Source organism: Aythya marila (genome assembly GCF_965140915.1).
Source record: "Aythya marila genome assembly, chromosome: 7".
Lineage (NCBI taxonomy): Eukaryota > Metazoa > Chordata > Aves > Anseriformes > Anatidae > Aythya > Aythya marila.
The window spans coordinates 2,823,733-2,842,220 of NC_139048.1; the positions used below are offsets into that span (position 1 = coordinate 2,823,733).

Genomic DNA, 18,488 nt, shown 5'->3' on the forward strand with positions numbered 1-18,488 from the left:
TCACTGTCACTGGCTGTGTCAGCACCTGCTTAACTCTGACTCCAAACCTTATAATGAAAAAGGAGAAAAATCTGTGCAGAAGGGCCTGCTGTGCTGTTAGGAGGTGGGCAGGAGACTCCTCAGTCCTCCCAGGCAGTGGCACCAATTTCCACGCCGGTGGCCGCCAGTGACCTGGCACTTCTCTTCTCTCTAAATATACTTTAAACACTTCTTGTCTTACCATCGTGCAGTCTGTTATGTCACAGCATGAACAGTTCTTCATTTTTTCAGCCCTGGTTGTTATTCCACGGGCTGTGTTTTCTCCTACCCGAACAGTCCCAGCCAGTTTTCTGGAATACAATTGCACATTCCGTACGTGAAATACTTGTGATCCTAAAACTTAATAACCCTACAAAGGGCCTCATTGTCTGCTTGCACTCGGAGGCTGCTGCTCGCAGAAGCCAAAGAGCTCCATAATTGTCAGTCTTTAGGAAGACAAAAAGCCAGGAGAGGAACGTGTTGCCAAGGGAAAAGCAAACAGAGGTCTAGGCGGATTTTACAAAAATGTATGAAATCCGTAATTGTGCCGGTCAGTACTCTGGTAAATTACACTGAAAATTCTTGTGGTGAAGGAACCGGGATTTGGAGAGATGCAGTGAAATTATCACCAATACTCCACTCTTATTTTTGTTCTTGTTCAACTCTGTTCTCCTTAAAATGGCAGACACTGAAAGGAGATGATGGAGAGACAGCAGAAATGGTTGTTCACTTTCCCCTTGGCCACTCCAGCGTGGGGTGGCTGCCAGCAGCAGCCCTCTGGCTCTGCCGGGTAAGAAAGCAGGCCCAAAGGGCCCAGCTCTGTGTCAATCCTAAAAGCTGTGTCAATCCTAAAAGCCACAACCCAGGCAAAAAGTCCCCTCAATGATTCTCCAAGCCTGATAACCTGATGGATGTGTTCTTTCCCCCCAGACCTAGAGAGCCAGCCGCACCGACTCAGCACGTGAAGGACAAACTCCTCCAAAAGCCCAACAATTTCTGCTTTCCCTCATCCCTCGAGCTCAAAGCCTCCTGATTTCCTCCACCCCCATCAGAAAATGCACTTCTTGCATTTCTTCACACTGGCAAGGCACAAGGGACACCACCAGAACTTCCACTGTTTGCTGAGAACTTTTATTCCTGTACCTCAACAAGGTGATTAATGAAAACAGCCAAAAACAGACAACCTGGGAGGTTAGGGGTACTGATTTACCTACGGAAAGTAAATCGATAGAGATCAACATGCTAAAGTATTTCCTGGGATGTCTGCACTTCTTGTTTGGGAGAAGGGAAAGGAACACTAATTTCAGTAATTTCTGTAGTTCTGACACTCATTTTTTAAAAAACAAAATAGGGGAATTACAGTGCAGAACTATTGATTTCGCTGGAAAAGTAAATAAAACATCTTCTGAAGTGTGACTGACCAGCCAAAAGGTTGTGCTGGTGGTCTTGTTTGTTGGGCTTTTTTTTTGAACACTGAAAGAGGCAAAGATTAATGAACCTCACCTGTGACAGAGCAGCACACATTTCACTCACAGGTATTTTAAAATGTGTGATAGTATTAACCTAAATGAAGCTGGCATGGAAAAATAACAACTTTAAGTGAAAATTGCTACACCTTCAGGGTTAAAAATAGGCATCACATGATGCTAGCTTCTACCCTTACCAAAACCGGAGAGTTGCTGACACGCTTTGGGATTTAACACCTTCAGCTTCGTCTGGTGACCCATTTCACGATGCTTTTATAAGAATCCAGCATCATGGGTTCTCATCCATGCCATGCACTGATTGCCAAAAAATAAAGGAGCTTTTGCACCTGGTAAGTGATGCGGACAGCATTTCCCTGTTTAGCTCTGCGTGGCTCATCGATCCGGGCAGCTGACCTGTTGGAGCACCTGAACTGGAGCTGGTAACGGAGCCGGCACAGCGGGGTGGGTGCTGGTGTCCTGGTGTAGAGGCAGCACGTCACGGTGCTGTTGGTGGTACAGAAGGCTCTGAGGTATAATTTGTTTTGTTTTGCTTTGTTTTTCTGCTCAAAAAGTGATACAAACCCCATGGGTGCTCCCAAGGGACTTGGTGATCCAGGGACAGAGATGGCTCTGGCACCAGGGCTGAACAGAGCAGCCGGGCAGAGCAGGGTAGCGCAGCGAGGTGCACGGCCCCGAGGCTTCACGAAATGAGGAGGGAATATCCATATGCAGCTTCATCACAAAGCCTCACAGACGTACAATAATGTGCCTTCAAAGGTTCACGATCTCACCTCCCCCAGCTTCACCTACAGCTAAAACTTAAAACTAAAATTAAAGGAACTCCTCCACTGAAGGATCCGAATTAAATGAAATCTGCCGGGGGTTCTTTTACTCCTGAAACCAGACCCAAAAAAAAAGTATGTAATGAAATATTATTATCCAGTGCATTATTCAGCGCAGCATATATTGAGTTCTTCTTGAACTGAACCATTTGATAACTAAAGACATCAGGAAAATCAAACTGATAAATGTATTGTTTGGTAGGATGTGCTTCTGAGTACAATTAGCAGGAAGAATTTTAATGTCAAACCCAGTTTAGATTCCGGGAAGGACATAATACACAAATCATTCTTTTGCATTTGAAATTAATTTGGCAGCACTTCTTCAGATCTCAATTAGACTCTTAGCAGAGAATTGTCACGATGCACAGCCTAATAGCCACTTGTAGCTTTCTTCCAAAACAGTAGATTAGCTCCAGGAGTTCTTCGCACCGCATATACGCGACTCAGTTAAAAGTAAGTGCAAGCATCCAGAATAATTAGTATCCTGTTAAAAGCAAAAAAAGCCCATGGACATCTACGGCATACTCTGGATAACGATTCTGGAACTGAGGAAGAAACCACCCATTTGTGATCTTAGCTTGCTTTTGGTTTTTGTAACCGCTAAGCAACGCTGCTGCTTGCGCTGGGTTGCAGCTAGCTGCAATGCCCTGATTTTCTTTTAAAATATCACATTTTGGAGCCACTTCTGGAAACGACAAACTGCGAGGTGCCTCTCAATTGCTCATTATCTTTTGCAGAACAAATATTTAAGAGTTGATAAAACATATCAAGGCAGATGACCAGCAGTGCAAACTTTTGGCTTAGCAGCCATCCCGCAGTGAAGCCCCATGCGATGCCTTTTATGTACGAAACCACAACAGACGTGTGTGAGCCCGCTGGACTAAATGTTATTCCAAGTTCAAATATCTCTTTAAAGTTCTCAGGCTTCATAAGATGCAGGCGGTATTCAAAATGTCTTGAAGGGGTTTAAATCTGCCGCCACCCCAAGGAGGACAGGCTAATGAACTGGAGTGCTTCCAGGTCTAAACCTTGCTGCTTTAGACTTTGCAGGGAGCCACAAATAGCAAAGCCTTGGGACAGAAATAAAAAATAAATAAAAGAACTTCCTCCCTTAATATACAAAACTTCAGCTCAAAACACCAGCAATTAGGATCCGTTCTCCCTTTCTTTCCAGTTCAGGAAGAGATGTTCCCCAACGCACGGTTCCTGCCTTTACAGTTGCTCTGATTTTCTCATGATTAATAAAAGGTTGAAATGCCACGAAATGCATCAGGAATATTTTCAGCAGACATTAACTGCTACTGAACAGTGAACATCTGCATATTAGTCTAACGCTCCAGATATAATCCTGAGAAAGGATTTTTTTTCCCCAGCAAGATTAGAGGTGCAGCCTCACTCGCGCTTCAGGGTGAAATACAGCCCCACCAGCCTTCGCCTGGTTTTATAGAGGCGGCATGGGACACAGATCTACGCTCCCAGGAGGCCAGCAAATCCCATGCACACTTTAGGGACAGAAAAGAGGTTTGTCAAGGGAAGCATAACAACAAAACACGGAATAAACAGAGTCGCAGTGGATGCACGATGCCGTCAGGCAGCCCGAGCCCACCTTCCTAGCTGCAGGATGTCTCTGTCGATAGGCACACGAGTGGCTGCAAACACACGAAACCCATAATTTAGGGTATACAATAACAATTAAAATGATCACTATTTTAGTACTGGAAATCATTAGTCCACCTCTAGACCCCAGAAGCCAGAGACGTAATTTCTAACTCAGCCTGGGCAAAGTAACCTGCTCTGGAGGATGTTCCCACTGCGGAAACCACTGAGTGAAGAGCCCCTGCTGAAGCATATTCCTTCAAGGAATCTCAGCCTTCTCAGCACAGGAAAAAGCCTCTGTTGTTTAAGCCTAGCCAAGTCCATTCATTTCATCCCCAGGCCCAGTTAATTTGACAGGTACGATACTAAACCAGAAATCGTGCAAGGTCTTTGCTGAAAAGGTCAGTGCATTATGCAACCAGGTTTTATGGACAACAAAAAAACGCCCTCCGTATGCAGAAACAAATCTGCAGGATCTTCATAGCATTTATCCATGCGCACTCATCTATTTCATTTATAAATGAAGAATGAATTTCTGGGCACACGCACGGGTTCTGAAAACTGGATCCTGAAAAAGCGGCACGCACTGAAAGATGTTACCCTCTGCCTGTACATTGCCAGGAGTGGTTTTTGCCTACACAGAGAAATATTTGCCACCAAAGAAAGCAACAAAATTGCTCACATTCAATTGCTTATTTCATTGCATCCCTAAATAAAATTATTTAGTTGTTCAGGTTGCGGGTCTGAGCTCTTCAACTTTCTAAATAAGTAAGCAGAGATCAATGTATAAAGTATATGAATAGTCAGGGAAACGGTGCCAATTCCTTTCTGTTGGAGTTTTTCCAACTGCTCAGACTCTTCTTAAAATATAATTGCATTTCAAGCACTGTCTTCCTCCCAACATCCTATCAGGAAATGTAAAACAGTTTCTATATTCCACAATAACAAACACTGAGTAAATACTTGAATGATCCATGCCCCAGATATAAGTGCAATCTTTCACACCATGCCTACCAATAATCACTATGAATATTGTATCAATCCAGGTTTGAGCTGTATAGATGCAGGTTTTCAGAAAACGAAGGAAGTTTCACAAGTTGTTTTTGTGCTTCTTTCTCCTCCTACCCCATGTGTGATACAAATCTGGCCCTGCTTTTTTAATTTTTTAAAAAAATTTTATTTTTTTTATTATTATTTTTTTAGTTCTGTCCAGAATCTTTGGACTCTTTCCGCCTGTTGTGAACTCCAACTCCACCCATCAGCAGCCTGACGCAGACTTTAAATTCAGGCTTTTTCCCTGGCATCTCATCTGACAGATGCAAGTTGACTGGCCGATTACATAAGAACTAAGAGCTTATTTTCATACAGTTATTAAAAACCAGGGGTGTTTTAGTTTCTGTACGCCTGTATAAAGCACAGCCGATTACGGCATGACTTCAATAATTAAGCATAACTTCAGTAACCTAAAAAGCACTTTTATTTTGGCTCTGGGTTACTTGTCAGTGGGAATAACTCTCAGGCGACTGCAGCCTGGATTAGACATCAAGGCTCAGAGTTGCACAAAACTTTCCTCTGTCCGTAAGCAGCCCAGGGCTTGCACGCTGCTGACGGACAGGCACCCACATGGCTAAAGTTCCTTCCGAAGTCGCCGCAGAGATCGGCCAGGTAGTGCTGTGACAACCACGTAGCAGAGCAGCCCACATCTCCCTGCCAGTTCCCAAAACAAACACGTGCGTTGCAATCCACTCCAGCAGCAGGACACAAAGGTACGTGCTTATCAGACGGATCTCCCCGATCGTCCTTCCTCCTCTTTCCAAGATTATATATATTTTTTTTATCAGGCAGAAAATTAATTAAAATTCTGGAGTAGGTTTTCAGGAGGAAACCCACCTCCACCCGCCTGCAAAGCCAGCGCAGCACTGTAGGAGAGCAGGTAACAGCCTCCAGATTCCCTGGGCAATGCAAGACGTAATTCCTCTAGAAAAAAGGCATGTAGGCACCAGAAACCTCCTTCTCGCTGAGAAGCATCTTATCCCTTTTCCTCCGACTTCAAAAGGCAAAACAACCACGGATTTTATGTAAATGTGGACTTTAGACACAAAAAATAGAACAGGAAACATCAAATTCATTTTTCATAGGCAACGCCGCTTCCAGAGGAACAGTTGCAGATGAAAGTAGCAGCTCGAAATGAATATATCATAAGGTCTACCAAAGGAACCGATCGTCTCAAATGCCAGAAGTAAGAGCAAAGATTAAATTATTTTCATTTACAAAAACGTAAAGAGGAGCTGTTTATGTGTTCTGACTTAGCGGTTTTAAGAGGAGCCTAGTTTAAGTTGTCAGCTGCTGACAACAGTTAAAATAATTTCTAAAACATTCCTGAATCATTTCTAAATATGATTTAGAGGGGAAAAAAATACAAGCAACCTGAAATCCCTGCTGATGCTTCGACAAATGGCTTTCTTCAAATTACTTGCAGATAAAACTACCGGAGTGCCTTGTTTTGCAGGACATCATGGAATGAAGAAGCTGCCTGCGAAGCTCTCCAGGTCTCCATCCTGACACAGAGGAAAAGCTCCCGGCTCTTTGTAACTGCTAAGCACAGCTGTCGGCGCTCGTCGCAGACATGAAATAATGCAGTGGCTGCAGAGCAGGGCCAAATGTCACTATGCAGCATCCTTTGGGTCAGTACAAAGCAGCTATCATGTAGTAGCTGTTGACAGAGCTGATAAAAACACTTTCTTTTAATCTGGTAGTATGATGCCTTTACCTTGATAGGAATAACCCTTCCTGAAAGTATTAAAACACAAAAACCTTGATGTAAATGTAATTTAAAGGTGTCCAAGTATCTTCAGTGGATGTATTCATAACTCCCAACAGCAATATTGAAGACGAGCAGCATTTTCTTTTAAAGTTACCTCAGCACGATCTTATTTTTAGGTAATGCAATCATGAATACATTTAGCAGCTCGCTAACAGTTCACCATGTCTAAAACCTCTTGCTGGAAATGAAAGTTGCAGTCGCAAAGTTCACCTCCAAGTTGCAGCCTAGAATCCACCAGCGGAGGCAGGCGGAGTGACAGGGCTCTGCCAACTCTCGGGAGATCATTTAGTCCATTCCCCTTCTCCCCAGATTATAACCAGCAGCTTAACAGATGCTTGTCAAACTGTTTTTAAATACCTCTGCTGCTGGAGACTCTGCAACTGCCCCGAGCAATGAGTTGCAGCGCTGGCTGCTGGAGTATTTCCCCCAGCCTCAAACCTGAATGTGCCTTGCCACGCTTTATGGCTGCAATTTCTTACATTCATAATTCCACGTGGCTCCGAGAAGACTGTTCCCATCTGCTCTGCTGCGAAATTTTGTGTATCCGAAGAGCGTTTGTGCTCTTCCAGCCCCCCTGCATTCTCTCTCCTTTAAATTGAACTGAAAGCAATGGCTATTTCAAGTCCACATGTGGATCAAGACTTAATTAAATACCATTTGAATGTTCTTTCCACCCACCCACCTCCATGCTACGGCCTACTACACTATGACCTACTGCCACCCACTCATCAATTTTCCTTTCTGGTCATCAATTTTTCTTTCCATCTCTGTTGCACGGGCATTGTTGTTCACTGAACAACAGCAACTGACCTGGAGCTCAATCTGACAATGAAAGGGAAAGCCACACTGTCACTTTGGAAGGGCTCTTCTCCCCCTCTCCAAAAACTCATGCTGCATGGCACCCAATGAACCCCCACCTGAGCATCACACACCAAACAATGCCACCTGGAACATCCTGGGGGCAAACCAAAGGTCTGCAGCCTTACATGAGATCAGCACCATTCAAAGCCTTTGTCTCCTGATTAACAAATTGTTTTGCTGAAGTATGGGCGCTGTTTTAAGTTAGATTAGAGGCCTGTACGTAGAATTAAGTGACACGTCTAAAAACAAAAACATAACAATTATCTCATTAGATATGAAGGCTTCTGTGTTCATTTTATGTGGCATGACTACCTGTGTTATTGAACCAAAGGCCTGCTGGGCCTGGGAAGCAACCCTGGACATGGCCCAGCACAGCCCGGGACGGGATGGGATGGATGCAGCGCTCAAGTCCGGAAGCACTGCACCAAAGATGTAAGAACCAAGTAAGCAGGATGAGAGTAATAAATGTGCCTGGGTGAGCGTGTATTTCTGCACACAAAAGTCCTGTTAGGAAATAAGGCTGAGCAAAGCGTAGTACTACATGATAAGGCGTCCCTTAGAAGGTGCAGCCGCTGCCTTCCCTCTTCTCTCCATGCCCACAGAAAGGGCCCGGAGGTCTGACCTCCACATGAAGCCAGTCCTTTTCCCTTTGTTTTCTGCTCCCAGACGTACCTCATGCAGAGAAACAACTGAGCTCAAAAACATTCTCGATATAATTAAAAATTAGTTCACTTCGTTTGGCTTGTGTCACAGCAATAATTTGCAGAGGTGTTTTGTCAGAGGGACACGGAACGGCGCGCTCCAAGCCAGTTCTACTGAGAGAAGCTTTAAAAAGACAGAACTTGGTCTTAATTTTTTCTCTTTTCCTTCAATAAAAGTTTATAGGTGTGAAAATAAATGGAGCAGATGGACAAAAAGGTATTTTACAACGCCGCTTCCTGTTTTTGGAAACCACATTAACTTCAACAGGAAAAATGAAAAGCACTCAAATCAATTCAGAAGCATTTACCAAATGAGCTGGTGTAATGAAAATGAACTTGTAAATTAGAGATGAACAACCCCCTTAGCACTGCTGCGGATATTCATCAACACCAGAAAGCCTTGAAGAAAATGAAAAACAAACCAAACAAAACCCCAAATACCCTTTAAATGCTACTCAAACATTATATGGGTACTGCAGTTACCCAGGAAGAGAGGAAGAGGCGAAGATCATCACAGCACATCCTGCTCCTGCTTTTCCAGGACTCGCTGTTCAGCTCGGCAAAAAGACCAGACGGTACTCGAAGGATCAGGAAATCAAAGCCCCAAGCCTAACTGAGGGCATCACATGAGTGTTACTCCAAATTTTCCAAGGGAGAAGCTGCCTGCTAAGGATCCCTTTGCACTTTAAAGGAAAAACGTGGGGGAGGGAAACGCTCTTTCTATACCTTTGCTTATACATTTCTCTGACTGGAATTCCACAGTTTTAAAACAAACAATTGAGATCAGAATTGCACCCAAATGAACCCTAAGACATTATCTGGCAATACCGTGAAGGTATTTTTGAATTTGAGGAATACCCGCCTCTATCAGATCTGGGGAAAGAGCCACTGCCTCAGTTCAGACCACCGTGTGCCTGGTTTGCTGGCACTAGTGTCCAAGCACAGACCTTGCTGCTCATGTTTCAGCCTCCCCCAGAACTAAGTGGAGCACAGAGGTGCTCTCCTTCCTGAAGGGATGCCAGAGAACATATGCTGCGAGGGTTTCCAAAGCACCTGCAACAAAATCCTCCAGATAGTTGGAGTTCTTGAAGCAAAACTGCTTTAAAACTTTTTTTTTTTAATGAGAAAGAAACCCAACGGGCTTCAGATCTTCCCCATCAAGCAATCTCAAAGGGTTCTTGGCTTTAAAACAGCAGGTGCTTTGCGAGCTACAGCCGCACAGGAGCGTGCATCCACAGCCCATGGATGTGATTCAAAAGATGGCTGCATCTACCTCACGTTTACTAGGAGTGGATTTTATTACGTGGTTAAGACAACTTCAGAAGCTGGGATTAAAATTATGGTGAATTTTTATAATGAAAGTAGGAAGTGTAGTACAGGATTTTATGTAAGTAAACACTGGCAACTTTATAGCCCCGGTAGCTACCAGTGAGCACATCAGAGATTTCTCCAGGCAACTAGTAAATAAAATGTTTTTCCTTATACTTTCATCACAGTACACATTAAAGCATTTGATGCTCTTAATGAATGTCACAAACATAAAATATTACATAAAGGCGTGTTCAGTAATGACAATGCTGCAATTATGAGCAAAAAAACGGGGATTAGAAATATTTACAGCTTGTCTCTTCATTACCAGGCTGATGGAATCTGGGTATAAATGCCCTTTCAGTTCTGTCTTGTTAATATCACTGAAAACATCTGAGAATATAACTCCGTGTCAGCATACAGTAACCACTAGTTTTTGAGGTCATATGCGAAACATATTGATCTCCAAAGGAATAAATTCATTATCATAAGATACGTGTAGTTCCCTACTGAATCGGCAGCCTCTTCCAAAATTTGGCTCTCTGAATGATGCCACCCTTAATTTGGGGAGCCCCAAACCAGGCCCTTAAAGCATCCTCCTGAAAAGGCAATTTTCAAATAATTATTTGCATCCCAGAAGGAAACGAAAAAACCCTAGCTGCTGCATTGTGTTTTACTGTTTCCAAGCAACACTGTTGTTTCAGATCAAACGTGAAACAGCCATCTCAGTCAGCCACAGAGCTTTTCCCTCTGTACTTACTTATTCTGCATCATGTTCATTATAACCCAGTCGAAGGGATAGACGTTCTTCCCAATGAGATTCTTGAACATGATGAATGTTTCCATCAGAAAATCCTAAAACAAGAGAAAATATTTGGAAAAGACTCCTCTTATAGATCAAAAAAACCACAAGTGATAGTGTCAGTTATTAATGACTAGATTCAAGAGGTGCTTTATTGTTCTGCTTCATAAAAAAAGCCATTATTCATATAAAATAAATTTTACTAAGTCATATTTCTATACGATGTATATAAATTCTGCAATGATTCCGTTTAAGCTTTTCAGAAGTGGTATCAATGGCAATCCTACATCGTGAAGGACTCACTGTATTACTCAGGAAGAAGCTATGAAAAGGAAGCTTTTGCTGAAAAAATGTTTTCTTTTCTATACTGTAGGTGCATGCACTGAGTCTCTCTCTGTGCACGCAGACTGTATTGCAGCACATACGTAGCAACACATGCCTGGCATATACTTGACCTTTTTGGAAGTAAAAAATAGTTAAAAACATACGTAAAAAAGCTAAAAAGAGTAAGGCGTTAATTTTAATCTGATAATTAAACTGAAATTACTTCCTGACACCAGTTGCTGAGTTTTCCTTCTCTTCAAGTACATCCTGCTGAAATTTTCCCTTGCTGAAAACAAAATTATGTTTTGGTTTGTTTTGTTTTTAAGCCACAGCTCAGAAATGGATTCAGGTGAGTGTTGTGTTACCCACGACCTCGAGTAGCTGGTAACACTGCTTCTGGTTTGGCCATCAAGAAGCTACAAGAGACTTTCTCCCTAAAGGGAACAGCAGTAATTGCTTCTGCAAGTGAAAATCTGACCCAGAACAAAGTTAATTTAGTAGCACAAACCAATTTATTTCTACCCAGATATAAACAAACATCTCTTTGGAACAGAAACCTGATGTACTTTACAATGTAAATCATCTTCTACAATTTGGGAATCTATAATTGCTATCTAACAATTTAAGTGATATCAAATGTCCACAGTAAGACAGAGAGAGGGGAAAAAAAAGGAGCTTAATGCAAGCAGTCCTTGATTCACTTCACGCAGAGATAAAAATGAACTTTTATTCTCATCCAAGGTTAAAATACTTTTCCTTTGCTACAGCTCCTCGGTAACTGTATTAATATTGTCTATCTTTTAAAATGTCAAATGTCTACAAAAAAAATAAAAAATTACATTCAGTGGGCTTCAAACTAAGGCTGTTTTTTTATGTAACCTTTTCAGTGAGAAACAAATAAGAAGTTACTGCTCTTACACGGGTTTCTTCATGTGCGAGAGCCAGCGTCTTTGCTAGATATTATCTTATGACTCGTTGTTCTTTTAAAACATTTTTCCTGGCTTGAAATTCATCACTGGTGTGAAACAGGGAGATGCAGAGACTCTGAGGGCACAACACGGGGATCAGGAAGGGATGTGAAGCTCCTGGCTGTTCAGCCGGGCCCTGTGCATGTTGCAGGGTTTGCTGTGGGGCCGCACAAGCACCTGCCCAGGACCCAGGCCGAAGAGGGCCAACAGCAGCCACAAGGCATGTTTTCCCCCCAAATCTATGACATTACTTCAGTAAACTGCCATGTTCTTTCATCAAAACCACTCCCAACACAACAACATCAAAAAAGATGTTTTGACATTAAGAGAACTGAGGTGAAATTTCCAAGTGCTTGTGGTTAATGAGACGTTACTGGTGCGTAAGGCACAGCTCAGCCCAGACACACACGGCTCAGGAAAATGTGTCTTCATTTAGCAGATCAAACTGCATACTTTGCTGCTCATTTTTCACGAGTTTGGTGAGAGAGTTACATAATTCCTAATGATCACCTTGCATATTTTGCTGCCCAAGCACTGCTCGGTATTTATACCAGGTGCCTGCTCCCTTCCCGCGCTGGGGGATCTGCTTTCTGCTGGGGCTGCTTCACAGCTCAGCAACCCAACGCTTCTGTGGAAGTGGCACCATAGGAAGGGTCATCACCTATCCAAGAGAGATCTGAGCTCACAGTGGCTTTTTTTCCTGCTATTTTGTGACTACAGACGCATACTCTCTTGGTTTCCTGCAGCAAACCCCACCACTACTTCATTTGCTGCTGGTTTTGGCTGTTGAACCTCTGCATAATTTGCTGATCAAGCTGCATGTGACACTGGATGAATTTTCCTTTTTTTTTTTGGATGATTCGTATTTGTCACTGACCTTAAATGTTGTCCTACACGGGGCTGAGCTGCTTTGCTGATTCAGCCCTACATTTTTATCTACCCATATTCGCATTTTAATAGTCCTACTTTCACCCAGGTACTTTAAATAATGCACTGTAGTAACTAATGTAATTATTCATCAGCTAAACAGCTTCTGACGCTTACCTGTATTTCATGTACTCTCAATCCTATGCTCTTTTTAATTCTATTTTTCATATAAAAAAGTAAATGGTTTAAATGGGATAACTCCTTACTAGGAGCAAAATCCAGCTTTTGCATGGGGAGTGGGAATGGATGGGGGAGCTACCAGTCCATGCTGTGTTGCTGTACAGCCTGTTTATTTTCAGTATACCTAGAATCAGAACAAATTATCCTGAACATTTGAAAGATGATTGAAAAAATGTACTAAAGGAACAAGGGAACTCTTGATGTCTTGCCAACTGCTGATACAGATCCTGTTCACTGTCCCAAGGAAGCAGAATTCACAATAGATGGGACCCATTCATAATTTCCATCAAATTACAGAAAGAAACCAGAGCAGGCTCAGCCTTGTAACAGGGTAGGATGTGACAGAGGCTTTTTGGCTGAACCCCCACTGAGCTCCATCATGGAGGCTGCCCCCAGACAGGCCCCATGCAGGGGTCCCACCACCATGGGAACTCCAAGTCCTACACTCACACCACAACTCGAAGTCCTAGGGGATTTTAAGGGGAAGGATGGAGGTATACCAGATGGTGATCCTAAACATTATATGGAGCTCATCTTCCTACTCACTTCACTGACCCCAAGACAAAATCTCGAATGCCTTTAGGAGGAATATTTCTTAAAATATTCAACAGAGCAAAACATTAGACTTTCTTTTTGTCAACTAATGTCACAAATTCCTCTAACAATTGAAGTCTACCAAGTAAAAGAGGAAGTGAAATCGGTTAGCTCCAGAAATAACCCCACTGATCGTGGATGATGTTTCATCTCAGGATGATAGCAGGCTTGACAATAGCAAATTCCTCTTTGAAAAGAAACACCTTAATCCGAACAGCTTCTAAAATTGAACCTAAACAGTATATTCTACAGGGAGAGATAAGACTGGTTTCATCACATTCCAGCTCATCTCTTCTAACATTTTAAGGCCAAGAAAGACCATTATAATAATCTAAAACTGACACCTACCTAACACAGGACATAAAGTTTCATCTAGCAGTTCGAGCACCGAGCTTATAACTTCTGGTTAAGCATGAGCACATGCTGAAGAAAGATAGAAGGGTTTCAAATGGTGAGGAAGCATCCACAGCTTCACTTAAGTTCATCATTTAAAATGAGAAAAAAAAAAAAGAAGAAAACGCTGTGTGTTTGTTTGAATATATTTAGTTTCAGTTTTAAATCACTACTTTCTTATGCCTTTGTGGTTAGATGAAATACCCTGTAATAGGAGAGGCAGCTACCAGCTCCGTATGTAGGGACTTTGGGTTCGAATGAAATCAGTTTGGATCTAAACTCTCAAGAGAGGCAAAGAGCACTAGCAGAAGGCTCAAAAATGGTGGTGGGACTAAAAAGAAATGTGGAAAAAAAAGCATTAAAAAGTTGAAAGTAAGGAGAGAAGGGCCTGCTTTCCACCCAAAGCACACGATATCAGGTAATATATATAGTTCAGTAGCATCCCACTGCTGAAGACAGACAGAAAACAAAAGTGTTAAGAGGAACATGGGAAAATCTGAACCTCAGCACCGATAGAGGTAAGGGAGGCAATGCTCCTGGGAGAGCTAGCAAACCCTCCTGTACTGAACAAGATGTGGGCTTTGAATTAACACTGAAATCCCATAGAAGAATAAATACTTAAGAGAACTGTAATTCCCTTTTTGCTACTCACTGAAAAGGTTATCTATCTTTTTTCATACAGAGAAATTGGGTTGTATCTTCATCCTTCTGTCCTACACGATGAGTGAACGGGGGTGAGTTTTTTTGTGTAAAAAAGGTAGTTTATTCACTGAGGTTTCCTTTTATCACAAGATTTACAATGTATTGCCATTACACCTCTGACCTTCATTTATATTATTTACATTTTAAAGTCAATTTAAGATATTATTACTTACCACTAGCACACTACCTATTCAGTGTTTCGCCAGCTTACTACATACTTTAATTTCCACTAATGTGCATCATCATTTAATCAACAGCATCATTAAAACATTTAAAAGATACATTTCTGTAAAGGTACAAGAACTATTACACCAACTGACTAAGCTTGGATTAGCATATCTGCTCCTACAAACCACAGTCAGGTGGCGTAACAAGCAGAAAATAAGCAATCAAACAGCATATATGCTGATGGAAAATAAGATTTTAATAATATGGAATAAGCCCATCCACAAAACCCAAGAACACGCAGAACAGGATGAATATACAGGGAGTAAGGACAAAGGAAAAAAGTGATTCATCATGTATCCCAAAGCACTGCATAGCATATAAATCACTCTCTTAAAACAAGCAATTATAAATAGATCACTTGCCAAACTTCAAATGCATAAATACTCTCTTGTTTTCACCAAGAAAGATCTGACCCTAGAGAATCACCTCAGACAATTTTCAAAAAAGTGACTTTTAAATAAACACTTTTAATTCCGTTAGAATAATCACAATTTCCTAACCAATTTTCTTTCTCTGCATTTTATCATTACGAGGTTAGAGAGCAAACTGCTTTTAGCTTTTCCTTATAAAACCCTGTAATCGCTTTGCCTTTTCCAGAGCTACGTGGCTTGAACCACTTTAAAACTACAAAAATATTTGCCTTCATTAACCAGGAGTGTTAACTCATGCCTTTTCTACAAATAAAAACATAATTTCACTGAACTAGATACATCTAGCTAGGGAATGCTTTGCTGTTAGAGAACAAGTCTTATGAGGAGAAGCTGAGGGAGCTGGGGTTGGTTAGCCCAGAGAAAACGAGGCTCTGGGGAGAACTTTTCACCCTCTACAATTACCTTAAAGGAGGCTATAGCGAGGTGGGGATTGGGCTCTTCTCCCAAGCACCAAGTGATAAGACGAGGGGAAACAGCCTCAAGTCGCACCAGGAGAGGTTTGTGTTGGATATTAGGAAAAATGTCTTTACTAAATGGGTTGTGCAGCACTGGAATAAGCTGCCCAGGGAAGTGGTTGAGTTGCCATCCCAGGAGGTCTTCCAGAAACGTGTATATTTAGGACTTAGAAGTAAGGTTTAGTGTTGGACATTAGTACTAGGTTAAACGTTGGACTGGGTGATCTTAGAGGTCTTTTCAAACCTGAATGATTCTATGATTATTACTGGAAAACCAAGTGGGGGAAAAAATTTATCCAAGGACGTGCTTAAAGAAGCCAAAGCAGACTAACTGGGAAGCAACCATTTAATATCATGATGTTCTTCTTCAGGTCTTTGCAGCTGGGCTTTGTCTTCATTCTCCTGAATCTTCATCTTTGTACTTCACTCTTCTACATCAGATACAAATACATTGAGCAACAGAGGCTCTAGCACCTGATCTGAAAATTGGCATCAGGCAAAGAGATCAAGTCTTGCATAACAGAAGCAGAGGTAAGGAGAACAAAAATTAAAGGCAATAAGGAAAACTGGAAAATCCAAACAGAGAAATTACACAAACAGAAGACCATGGGTTTTGTTCCATTGGGTACAGAAGGAAGAAGGCAATCTAAACGAAGGCCACCCTGAAGATTAAAGCAGAGATGAAAGCTGCCTGAAGTGCCGAACAGAATCCCCTGCAGCAGAGTGGGCAATGTAATACTGCTGATCAGACTTCAGGTCATCTGCTAATTGATGGATCTCAGCCAACAAGTTTGGTCGCTACTTTGCAGGATGCACTTGCCATATGGCAATGATAGTTTCAGGTCATTAGAGAGTTATCTCCTTAGCTATAAACTCTCTTCTATTATGCTCTAATTAAGTTGTGTTGTAGGATTAGTTAGACTACTGAACGACCACGAGAAGACAAATTTCAATTATTATTGCTTATTTAACAACTGAGGGCATCTTTAAGGTTAAAATGCTTTGTATAAATTTTAAAGCTAGCAGGTCTGCAAGTAAAAGCTATTTAAACAAATGAAGAAAATTGGGACATCTGGGAGATTTAATGCTAGAAGTTCTTTTCCTCAAGAAAGCTTTTTTTTTCCCCCTCTCTCCTTAAACAAAACAGATTTTTAGTAATGACTTGGAATTACTATTTCCTAATACTTTCTTTTAATTACCTTACATCTAATGTCTCAGAGCTTGCGTTGAAAATATTGAACAGCTCCAGAGATGAGCTGCATTTCTGTGTGCGGCAGGAAGGTTAATTTGGTCCTTTGCAAATTCAGAAAATGTCACACTGCTTTATTAATTATTTTTAGATTACATTTGTAACTTTAAACATTTTGTCCACACTTCATAAGTAGATTTCAAAAACGGGAAAGAAATACAAACACAAACTAAGCTCTCTTGTGGAGAGATAGAAGACGTTACACTTACCACAACATCTGACCTCATCTTTCCAAAAGTCTTGATTAAATGAGCGTAGTGATAGTCCTCCATTTGCCTTAGAATGGCAGTCATGCAGGCAACAAAACTTCCCTACCAAAGACAAAAATATAAACAGGTCAAGGATTTAAGATAGGGCAACACAATATTTGCTATCAAAACACGCTATTGTTAGAGAGCTCCATGTAAGAAAGTCAATAGACTTCTATTGTTTAAATTCATCGATATGCAAAATTCCGTCAAGAAAACACAAAAAAAATCTTGAAAAGTTTCGATATCCAATTTCATAGTTTTATCACCAACTTCACTGAAGATTTTGCAACATATTTTTTCATATAAAAATTGCTCAGGCATTAAAGGCTTTGGAAGGTAATAAACTACTGCTAAAAATATCACACAGTATCAGTATTTGCATTTGGGAAGTCAATACTATGCTCAGGGAAGAAATCTCTTAAAATCATTATACTGAGCATCGCAGCCTAATCCCAAGTTTAAATTTATTGAGTGGTATTTTCAGATACTGTGATGCTTGAATAAACAAATAAATAAACCAACTAAACCCAGTAAATTCCACGAAAACGGGATAACAAACCTTCCTCTCTCAAACCACGGAAAACATAAGAAGTGACACAGAAAGTTTAACCTTTCTTTCTGGCACATGAAAATATCAGTCAGGACTCAAAAGCATATTATTATGAAAAACCCCTTCTATTGCTACTGGAAGCTCCAACCCCAAAGTGACATTTTTCTGTGCTCATGCTCCTTCTGGGACTATCTGCTAAAGACGTGTTGACTGGTTATGGTAATAGCATCCACACCTTTTCTGATATTTAATGAAGAAAAAAAAAAAAAAAAAAAAGAGAATTATTCAAAAAATAAACGATTTTATATACGGTTTGATGAAACTGTAAATTCACCTTTCTGTGCTGTACTCAAGGTTATTCTATATCATGCATGGCATGACACAACATCAAGTAAATTTCTGTTCTTTCTAAGTACAGCACAGAGTTATTGTTTTTATTGTTTAGCTTTAAGATCTTTATTATTTTCAATTTAAAATATTTATTGCTGCATCAGGCCAAGTAATTGAGACCAAATGCAAGATGCCATCAGGTTATCCGTGTGCATTATAAGCCCTCCTATTTACTCTCCAGCCCCCAAACTCCACAAGATAAGCACTCCTTCAATATGTTTTTCTCCTATGTAGTGGAGTTTATAGCTAAACTCCTACAGAGCTGATCATGTCCAGACAGGAGCATTCGTTTTATTTTACACTACACAACCGTCTCTGACGAGTTTTTAGGCGTATGCAAACGATGAAACTGAAAGGGAAGGGCCACCTGATCCGCTGATCCACTGCATCAAGAGAATTTCCTACAAAACTACACCATGAACAGAAGC

General features: G+C 41.3%; 1 protein-coding gene across 2 annotated transcripts in view; it reads right to left on the reverse strand.

The window, feature by feature from the left end:
* DOCK1 (dedicator of cytokinesis 1) overlaps positions 1-18,488 on the reverse strand; it is a 258,024-nt gene that overhangs the window by 106,399 nt on the left and 133,137 nt on the right. For both annotated transcript variants that reach the window (XM_082764404.1, XM_082764403.1), the window contains exons 28-29: positions 17,079-17,180; positions 10,377-10,471 (exon numbers count right to left, since the gene is read on the reverse strand). In XM_082764404.1, the coding sequence (XP_082620530.1) occupies positions 10,377-10,471; positions 17,079-17,180 (197 nt within the window). The remainder of the gene's footprint in view (positions 1-10,376; positions 10,472-17,078; positions 17,181-18,488) is intronic.